The 10,900-nt window shown below is 45.1% G+C and overlaps 1 protein-coding gene across 1 annotated transcript; it reads left to right on the forward strand.

Moving 5' to 3' along the window:
* The first annotated feature begins 450 nt into the window (after positions 1-450).
* On the forward strand, positions 451-10,838 carry INTS14 (integrator complex subunit 14). Its single transcript, XM_068203564.1, has 12 exons — positions 451-751; positions 851-1,116; positions 2,908-3,015; positions 4,797-4,952; positions 5,945-6,063; positions 6,486-6,628; positions 7,370-7,462; positions 7,972-8,116; positions 8,370-8,503; positions 8,606-8,724; positions 9,100-9,165; positions 10,009-10,838. The coding sequence occupies exons 2-12, from the start codon at positions 895-897 to the stop codon at positions 10,258-10,260; spliced, it is 1,557 nt and encodes a 518-aa protein (XP_068059665.1). The 5' UTR covers positions 451-751; positions 851-894; the 3' UTR covers positions 10,261-10,838.
* The last annotated feature ends 62 nt before the right edge of the window (positions 10,839-10,900 follow it).

Below are 10,900 nucleotides of genomic sequence, written 5' to 3' on the forward strand. Positions count from 1 at the left end.
AGGGATTTAAAAGCTCTGTGGATGTGGCACCTGGGGACGTGGCTTATGGTGGCCTTGGCAGTGCTGGGGCAATAGTGGGACTTGATGATCTTAGAAGGTTTTTCCAGCTAAACTATTCTGTGAGCCTCGGATAATGTTAAAGCAAACTGTTGTCTGAACACACAGTTTCAGGAGCACAGCCCAGTTCTGCACGGGAGCCCATTGCCTCCTGCCCCCCCCCACTCCACACGTACAGAACCGGGAGAAGCAGGCGCACTGCCCAGCCGGGATGCTTATCCACAAACCCTTCTCCACACACAGCGGCCATTCGTGGTCCTGTTTCACGTGGGCACCGCGTTCCCCCGGCACGGCCATCCCACATTCCCGCTTCCCGCGGGGGCTCGGCCCTTCCCGCCCGGGCCGCGCCGTCCGGGGGGACGCTTTCCGTGCTGGACGCATGGCGGCGCGGCGGGCCGGGGTGTGCAGCAGCGTTTCCCTTCCGCCGCCCCGCTCCGTGCCCGCCGCCGCCGCCGCTCGGCCCCGGCCGTCCCGGGAGCGCTCCGGGGACAGCCCCGCTGAGGGCGAAGGCTTGTAGGGAGGGCTGGATCCCTGCCCGACAGCCCGCGGAGCGGCAAGGCTGCGCCCTTTCCCCAGCTCGGCTCGGCTCCTGCCGTCTCCAGGCCTTGCGCTGCAGCCGGCTGGAGATGCCGTGTGGGGTCCAGCGTGCATTCACCTAATCTGTGCTCAGCCCCGCGTTTCGAGGGGGAGAAGGGTAATTGTCGCTTGTCCCCGGGGTCAGCGTGAGGGGGCGAGACCGCAGGTGCAGCCTTGGTAATGCTCTGTGCCTTCCCTCCCGCTGCAGGCGGCGGAGCCCGGCCGAGCCCGTCCGTGAGGGCGGCGGAGCAGCAGCTCGCCATGCCCACGGTGGTGGTGATGGACGTGTCGCTGTCCATGACGCGGCCGGTGTCGGTGGAGGGCTCCGAGGAGTACCAGCGCAAGCACCTGGCTGCCCACGGGCTCACCATGCTCTTCGAGCACATGGCCACCAACTACAAGCTGGAGTTCACGGCCTTGGTGGTGTTTTCATCCCTCTGGGAGCTCATGGTGCCTTTCACAAGAGACTACAACACGCTCCAGGTAGGGGCTGTGAAGACTAAAGCATTGTCATTTTTTAAAAAATCAGCCAATTGTACCACCAAAGCAGGGCGAAGCTGTGTGATTTGGGATCATCCTGTGCACAACGCCTTGAATCGAGTGGGTTTGTCCTCATTTTAAGGGCAGGTGAAACACACACAGTGTGTGTGAAACTGTGAACTTTGCCAATTGCACCTTTGCAGGCGAGCCCTGGGGTGTGGCTGATTGACTCTGAAATGGGATGGAGCTAAAAATGGGATGGAGGGAAGGGCTGCCTGACGAAGCTCTCCAAGTGGGTCTGTGATGTCCCTGTTTTTATGTGTAGTTGTTGGTTTGCTTTTGGCAAACAATGCAGCTGACAGGACCGTTTAGAAAGGCTTTGAGTCGAGTGATTTGGTAGAGAGAAGCTGATCTTGAGAGTGTGTATGTGAAAAATGCATGTTTTATGATTGGCTTTTCGCAAATATTAAATCGGATACTATATGTATTATGTTATATTGATTAGAAGTGCTGTATTAACATTTTAATAGTATGGTAAATGTAGTTTTGTAGTTAAAATAGAACCTATGTATGTGGGGTTTTTTTACTAACTCAAGCAAGAGATGAGATAATGAAGAAACTCTTCACACAGAGATGGCAGTGATGGGGGCCCATAAAGAATTACTGCCTCCTTATCGGAAAAGACAAACATTCTTCCACCTTCTCTCCGTCTGTATGGAACCACCAGGATTAAGGGGAAGAAGTTGACAAAAACCAGAAAAGTTCTTAATTTGCAAGGATTTTATGCATCATGTATGAGATGTATGAATATGCAACAGGCTACTGCTTTTAAAGATTATTCCTTTGTTCACAAGGCATGCTTATTGGGCTTAAGTGCCCGAGAGCATCCGGACGTCCGTAATTCTTTGCTTTTTATTGTCTTGTAATTGTCCTAACTCTAAATTTTCATTACTCTAATTGTATTACTATTTTTATAACTATTTTATTATTGTTAAACTTTTAAAATTTTAAAAACCAAGTGATTGGCGTTTATAACAGTGTAGAAGTCAAAACAGTGCAAGAGTGAGAATAAGAGATTTTAGGCCTCACAGATGTGGTGGGAAGTTGGGAGGAGGAGATGGAAAGGAGAAAGGCCAGGAGGGAAATTTCACACGAATGCAGTAAGGCGCTGGAGCCTCTGGATCCAGTAAAAATGGTACATCTATACCTGACCCTCACATGCAGGAGGAAATGACACGTTGCAGTCACAGGGCACCGTGGTTTGGGTTTGTCCATTGGGCAAAGAGGTTTTCAAAGCTGTTCTCTTTTATGTTTGCAGTTTAGCAGGTGGGCGCCAGTGCATCCTGTCTGATGAATTTTCACTTCCCTAAGAGTTCATTGGAGGAATTTTGCAAGCCAGGAGCCCAACCAGCCTCCTTTAGCAAGTTCATCTCACCGCTGCACCCTGGTGATGCTGTGTTAAGTGTGAGGTTTTTACTTCTAGGAGAAAAGCTGGTTTATGGATGCAGATGTGAGGTTTGAGTTTGTTTCTCTCTCTCTCTGCCAAAGAGTTTTTGTGAAACAAACTCCTTGTGGTCTCTGCTCTGACACCTGTGAGGATTTTCTCAGCTAAATGTTTCCCGTTAGATGTTGCCTGAGGTTTTCACTTTTTAAAGACATGCAGAGGTGGTTTTTTTTTCACTCTTAAAGAGCTATGTTGATAATATTACAGCTCCTTCAAAGCCAGGAGTGACTGCTGGCTGTCTCCTGGCAGGGATACTGCCCCAGCAGTGACTGAGGTGTTTGTCTTTGCAGGAAGCCCTGAGTAACATGGATGATTATGACAAAACCTGTTTGGAGTCGGCGCTGCTGGGGGTTTGCAATATTGTCCAGCAGGAATGGGGGGCAGCAATTCCTTGCCAGGTATGGCTGATTGCACTGGTTTAAGTTCACTGCATGTTTAGTTATCCCTGGCAGGGAGGTTGGAACTTGGTGATGTTTAAGACCCCTTCCAACACAAACCATCCTGTGATTCTGTGATTGGTTCTATTCCTGTGAGTTGCACATAGAAATGTAAATGTAATTTGAAAGTTTGGAATGCTCTCAGGCATGCTGGTGCTGCACAAACACAAAGAATTAGTATTTTGGCTAAACCTGCAATATGAACAGAAGGTGATCTTTATAAAAATATTCAGCAGAAAAAAAAAAAAAAAGAGAGACTGTTTCCTGCCCAATGTGTTCTTGCAGTGCAGAGGATTGTAAAATGTGGCTCAGGAGCACTGCTGTGCAGGCCTGGTGTTTGATCTGGATGCAATCTGCTGTCCCAGGAGCCTCACTGCGTTTGGAAAGGGTCTAGTCACACTTCAGGAGCCTTTCCCCGATGGTTTCCAGGGCTTGTAACAATTCCAGCTCTCAACCAACAGCGTGGGGCTGCTGCTGAGTGTGTTTTGATCTGACTTCTCTCCCAAATGAGTCATTTGCCATGCAGCTGCTCAAACACCCCATTCAGCCCTGCAAGCTCTCAGCCTTCCAAAACTGCTGCCTTTTATGGCAGAGTTTGCTTTTAACCCTCAGTTCTCTGAGACACGCGATTTAAGTTCAGCAGTTTTGCAGCTCAGTGAGCTGGGAAGATGCCTGAAGCAATATTCCTTAAAGAGTAAAAGGATAGAGGTTTATTGGTTAGGCAGTGCTTCATCATCCAACATGGACAAAAGGCACCTTGGGACAGCAAAAAACGTTCAAAGCAAAGAACAAGAAAGATGCGAAAACCAAGCAGAGATTAGACCTCAACTATTTTGTCTCTCATTTGTGTCATAGCTCATTTTACTGGCACTTCAGGTGCTGGGCTGGTGGAGGGCACTGAGGAATGTACTGTGCAGCCTTGGATGAAAACATCACTGGTGAGCACCAGTTCTGAGGGACTGAGGATGAAGGGAGAATACAAATCTGGATGTAGCAATTACACATGGAGTTTCAATTGGATTTGGTTTTCCTTATCTACCAGCCAGAAATCATGCTTGCTGTTGCCATGCAGCATTGAAGGAGCGGCTCTTTTACTCCTCTGGAAGTGACTGGGTCACAGCTGAGTGTAAATAATCCCATTATTCAGTGTAATTAGTGCAGGTTTCCACAGGGATTGACTCTGGATGTGCAATTGAATGGAAAAGTGTGTGGTTCTGCTATAGTAGTTCTGCTGCAAAATGTGAGCATAATGCAGCTGTATTTGCAAAGAATTAAGATCACTAATGCTACCCTTTTTTGAGGTTTCTGTGGCTTGTAGTGGAAGTTGAGTTGCTCTCCAGATTCTGCAGAAGAAATGGGCTTTCTCATCCATCTGAAAATAAACCTGGAATCCTTGAGTCCAACAGCAAGAGCCTGGTTTTTGGATGTGTAGTCACTGTGCTTCTAGTGTACACTTGAAAATGAAATAGATGAGATTCAAATTTTGGTGCAATTACCTCATGCCAAGAAAACGTTTATTCACCACGCACACCGTGTAAACCACGAGCGTCCAATCTTCAATTTCTCCTTGATGTGGGGTTCTTCCTGGAAATTTTGCCAGCAGTTCTTTGCCCAGCTCGGTGGAGGAAACCCACTGGGAGCAGGGATTTTCCTGCACGTGCTGCAGGAAGGCTCCTGCAGTGTGTGGGTGTTCAGGGGCCCGGAGCAGCTGGAAGTGTCTCACGTGTCCCCGGTCCCCGCAGGTTGTCCTGGTCACCGACGGCTGCCTGGGCATCGGCAGGGGCTCCCTCCGCCACTCCCTGGCCACCCACAGCCAGCGCAGCGACAGCAACAGGTTCCCACTGCCCTTCCCGTTCCCGTCCAAGCTCTATGTCATGTGCATGGCCAACCTGGAAGAGGTGATGTCTTATTCTTTGTTGCATTGGATAATTGTCGGTGTTCTCTGAACTAACGCCCAGGTCAGCACAAAACATTGCGTTGATGTTCCTGTGCTTAAGGTTCAGTTGACATTCTGGTGCTTAGTTATTGGGTGAAAGAGAATTTAAGGTTTATTATTGCGCTATTATTATCCACTGCTACTGCGTTATTACCGTAATCTTTATAAATCATGCCAGCTTGTCCCTGGAGAATATGGTGGAATTTTAATTTCTCTGTTTATATTACTGCTGCATTAATTAAGTTAAATGCTTTTGGGGCTCTTCTTAATCTACAGTTAAATTCTTGAATAAATGACTTGTGTTGCAAAGGTGCTCAACACTTAAAACACAATAACTGCATGTAGAAATGTGAGAGGGGAAAACTGAAGTCTCCAAGCCAGTGTTCAAAGCAGCTTCCCTTAGTTTTGAAGGAAAGGTGTCAATTTTCTTCTTCTCTTCTCCTTCTCTTGCAAATTTCAATCCCACCTTTAAAAATCTTCACGGGAGCTGGAATTCTGCTGCACAAACATTTGTTTAAAAAGAAGCCTATTTGACTAATATTTGTTAGATTAAGTTTTATTAATAGCATTGGTTTGGATTTGACACCTGTATTCTTGTGTCCTTCACAGAAGGGTTTTCTGCTTAGGCATCAATTAGATATCTCAGCTTCATGGTCTCTGTCAAGGATGATGCTTTTGAGTAAGCTGGTGGATTGAAGCGCTGTTAACATCTCAAAATAACTGGGAAAATATTTAAAATAAACCATCTATTTCTGATCAGTAATAAGAGAACATTGCCTGGGAGACAAAGAATGTTGGTTTACTTGGAAAGGAAAGAGAGAACAAAAAATCATGGGAGCATCCAGTCAGATGCTTTTTGCTGTGTTGTGTATATTTTCTTTAAAAATACTGGTTAGTACAAAAGAGAATTAAAAAGATCACTCAACAAAAATATTTCCCTTTCTTTTTCTGCAGCTTCAAAGCACAGATTCCTTAGACTGCCTGGAACGGCTCATTGATTTAAACAATGGGGAGGGACAGATTTTCACCATTGATGGCCCCCTGTGCCTGAAGAATGTGCAGTCCATGTTTGGGTGAGCACACGTGTAGATAACAGACCTTTGGGAAGGTTCCCAGTTGCTGTCTTGAAAGGAAAGCAAATATAATAAGAAGTCTGGTGATATGAGATGTCCTAATTAAACTCCTTTTTGTTTATTTTATGGTCTTGTTAGCTGTAATTTCATCTCGGCCTTCACTGGTTACGGTCAATATTTATTTTAGTCTTTGTAACCAAACCGTAGCATCTGTTTATGCTTGGCAGATAGAAGACAGTAATTTCCATAATTATTGTTCATTTGCCACGAGTGGGATAATGCTGCTCTGTTTCATAATTTAGCAACACTAGAACTATTGCATTAACTGTAGTTTAAGAATGTTTGGGAGCTAAATTAGTGTGCTTTAGACAAACTATTTTCATTTAATATGTATTATGTTTTCCTTAATAACTGTGTTCTAGAAAGCTAATAGACCTGGCTTATACACCATTCCATGCTGTCCTCAAGTGTGGCCACTTAACATCTGATGTGCAAGTATTTCCCAGACCAGAGCCTTTCATTATAGATGAGGAAATAGACCCCATTCCTAAAGCAATTAATACAGGTAACAAATCTTTGAGTGCTTTTTTACTAAAATCCATTTGATTTCTGCCCTTTCACTACCACCTCTCATCCTGTGGAGTTATTGCTTCATCCACTTTTTTTCTCTGCAAGGATCAGTCTCTGACTGTGTAATTTTTTGGTGTATGTGTGACACCAGGGAACAAAAATATCATCCTACTTCATCCATGTGTACCTGGCTAAAGGGCTGGAGTAGGGTAGAGGCACTTTCAGAGCTCAGGGTGCCAATTTCTAGGGGTAGAGACTGGAAGACAGCCACAGGCTGCTTTCCATGAACACCCTCATAAGCTTCAGGGAGGAGAAATTATTTTTAAAAACAACTGTGCAAAGAAAAACCTTCCCAGCCCTCCCATCAGTGGGCACAGCTCCCATGAGCAGCAGGTATTTGCTTTTTCTCTTTTGGAATTTATAAGACAGCAGTGGATTGTGTACAGTGTAAATAGCAAGGTGCCCAGTTCTGTAACTGTCCAGCAGCACAGCTCATGGGCAGCAGTCTGTGTATGCTGAAAGTCATCTTCAAAAGTTGTGTGTTTTATGTATTTCTAACTTAGTAACACCTTTACACTCCAGTTTGGGTTCTCTTGTGCTACCTTCAGTCATTGCTTCAGAAAACCTGGTGGTGTAAGAAGTGGTGATGTTAAATAGCCTCTGAATACATTTCAGTTATTTCCAAATATGACTTAAACTGTCTTAAATCTGATTTAAATCTGTTGTCTCCCTGCAGATTTAGAAATTGTTGGGTTTGTGGATATTGCAGACATTTCCAGCCCTCCTGTCTTGTCCAGGCACTTGGTACTGCCCATTGCACTTAACAGAGGTGAGCAAGTCGGGTTTATTTCAGCAAAAATAACTTTAAGCTTCCCTTGTAATGAGGTTTAGACTGGAAGCGCAGTTTGTTTTGGTTTTTTTTTTTGCTTTATCAAAATACCAGATGTCATATTTGTGTGATTGCATTAAAATTAAAACCTTGACCACAGGCTCTCTTATTTTGCTTACTGTGTTCTTTGTGAAGTTCATGGAGGGACCAGGGTCCTTACAACATCATTATTAATAGAACATGCTAAACTTACAGTTCAGAATAATAATGAGCCATGAAATATGTGGTGCAAGATGAATATTTAATGCCCTTGAGTACAATGCAGTGGAATATTTATGTATCATTATTGTGCCACTTTGCCCAAGCAGTTCATTCTGCAGCTGTTTGTTCTACAAAAGTATTCATTAACTCTTGCAGGCAGACAGTAAAGGGTGGTGTCATGGAAACAGAACTCTTGTGTTTGAATTTATTCTCATGTTTTCTCTTTGTTTGCTTTGATTCTTCCCCAGAGGGGGATGAGGTGGGACCTGGGATCACAGATGACACTGAAGATGAGAATTCAGCTAATCAGATTGCTGGGAAAATCCCCAACTTCTGTGTTTTATTACATGGCAGCCTGAAAGTGGAAGGCATGGTGGCTCTCGTCCAGTTGGGGTATGGAGCTGGATGTCTGCCTGAAAAATCTCTTACTTTGCTCATTTATGCTTTATTTATAAATTATGCTTATTTATATCTGTATTCTGTGCAGAACTGTGCACTGCCAGACTAAGCTGTGGATTTTTAATTGTAGATTTGTTTCTGTCAGTACAAATTGCAAACATTGAACCTCCACACAGTGAGAGGGAGGCACATTCTAGGCAGAGGGGTGGAATATTTTCAGCCTTTGAGAGTTTGCTCTTTTCCACAGGCCAGAGTGGTATGGAATGCTTTATTCACAAGCCGACAGCAAGAAGAAATCAAACCTCATGATGTCACTCTTTGAACCTGGTCCTGAGCCCCTCCCATGGCTGGGGAAGATGGCACAGCTTGGCCCCATTTCAGGTACTGGTCACACTCCTCTGAGTAACTCTTACACGTTCAGTGCTGCGTAAATGATCTTGACAATTCCTAGTTGCTAAGTCTGAAATTTCTTTTTCCTCCCAGATGCAAAAGAAAATCCTTATGGGGAGGATGACAATAAGAGCCCTTTCCCTTTGCAGCCCAAGAACAAGCGCAGCTATGCCCAGAATGTCACTGTCTGGATCAAACCCAGTGGCCTCCAGGTAACGATCCAGCTTGTGCTGCTTTACCTGGAGCAGCAGGAGCCATCTCAGCAGGAACTGCAGTCTGTCCATGTCTTGCCCATTTAATGTAATTGCTTTATTGCTTTTCTTTCATTTTTATAAACACTGCCTCTTTACAATGTCATGATTAAAATGCAATCAGAAAGCAGAGCTTGTTTAATGAGAGTTGTGTCTCCAGTGGAGCATCTGGCTTGGTTTATTTGATTTAGTATAATTACCAGTTATGTTTCAGCCTTTGTGAGCTGCAGTCTTGTCAATGGTCAGGATGATTTATCCATAAAGAGTTGGGGGTTGTTCTGCAGCTTCCCCCAGAAGCTGCCAAGATTATTGGATTTTTTTTTCTCTTTTCTGCAGACAGATGTACAGAAGATCTTGAGAAATGCAAGGAAACTCCCTGAAAAAACACAAACCTTCTATAAAGTGAGTAACATTCCCGGCTGACCTAAGTTTGATCCATAGTGGTGCATTTGACAGAACACACTCTGTGTTCTGTTCAGGCTTGCAGTGCTCTGTAAAAACTTAGATTGGTTAGGTGAGACAAGGGGGGCTCATTTCAGTGGTCTGGCACTACATTTTCTGGCACAGATGTGTCATGTCTACAAGTGCCCCTCATGACCTCTGCTGCTTCCATGGTGAACTTCCATGCTGTTGTCCAGGCAGAAACTAACAGGGATCAGAGAGGAATAGAAACACAGATGTCATTCTGAGTCTTGAAAATGTCTCCTCCATTTTATCTACAATGGAAGCAGAGGAAGCCCAAGTTCCAGGCACATTTGGCCACACCATAATGATCCATTACCAGACTGTAACTGGAGATAATAGATTATTCCTCTTGCAAGCTTAGTGCTGAAGCAGTTTGGTATTGCAGCCTCCAGAGACGTGAAGAATGAATACCCTGCCTAAGTGCACATAAGCACTGTTCAGTTTATAGGGAAGAAAAATCAATGTATCTACATTTTACTGGACACTGTGGTCAAAGGCAGCAGTCAGTGAGTGAAGCCTAAACTGGAGCCCTGCTGGGACACAGACAAAGCAGGCAGGTACAATAGCTGAATGCACAAAAGGAAGAAGTGGAGGTTTGTAAGAAAGCATCAAGGGAAGACCACTGTTATCATCTTCAGCCCTGACTTTCTATCCATGAGCAGCTGGGCAGTTTCCAGCAGCTGCACTGTGAGTAACATCACCTTTAAAAACAGATACAGGAAACCCACGTTTGACGTCGAGGCTTGGAGAGGCTTTAAAAGGGCTTTTGTGTCTTTGCAGGAGCTGAATCGTTTGCGGAAGGCAGCTCTGGCCTTTGGCTTCCTGGAGCTGCTGAAGGGCGTGGCAGACATGCTGGAGCGGGAGTGCACCCTGCTCCCTGACACAGCCCACCCCGACGCCGCCTTCCAGCTCACACACGCGGCCCAGCAGCTCAAAGTGGCAAGTACTGGAGCCTCGGAATACGCTGCCTATGATCACAACATTGCTCCTCTGCAGACAGACTTTTCCAGTAGCAGCACTGAGAGAATGTGAAGTCTCCATTTTGGGAGCGTCTCTAGATTAAGGCTCAAGCGGTTCAGATTTTCTTCTGGCCTGTTCAATCACTGTTTGAAGAACTTCCTATCCAAACGGGGAAGTTTTGCATCAGTGCTTTCTACACAAACGTAGCTCATTTGTGGTGGCTTTTAGTCAGACCTGAAAACTGTGCAAAGTGTCCCAAATCCAGTGATGGTGCTGGATGATGGGTGGAAGTTATTTAGTACATGTGAGGAGAGAAAAAATTGCCATCGGCAGCTCTTGGGTTTTGGCCTCCCCAGAATGCAGTTACTACATAACTGAACTCGCTGGTCAAAGTACCCTAAAAGGCAGCTACTACACTTTAAACATCAACTTAATTAGTCCAAAGAAAGGTGTGAGAAGCACCCTGCAAGATCAGATACAGAACTGATTTTGGGGTGTTGGGCCTGACTTTATGCCCAACTTGACAGTCTATACTGAGCATTATCACTTGCATTGCAGGGCTTATACTTCTGAAAGTGACTTCGATCTTGGGACACATGGGTTTTTATTTGCATAATACAAATAAAGAGTAACTCTTCATGAAAATTTAAGTTGGGTTTGTTCTGTTTTCATAGCACAGGCTATGTGGCCCAAAACACTGACCTTGTGAAGG

This window comes from Anomalospiza imberbis, chromosome 13 (genome assembly GCF_031753505.1).
Source record: "Anomalospiza imberbis isolate Cuckoo-Finch-1a 21T00152 chromosome 13, ASM3175350v1, whole genome shotgun sequence".
In the NCBI taxonomy this organism is placed as follows: Eukaryota; Metazoa; Chordata; class Aves; order Passeriformes; family Viduidae; genus Anomalospiza; species Anomalospiza imberbis.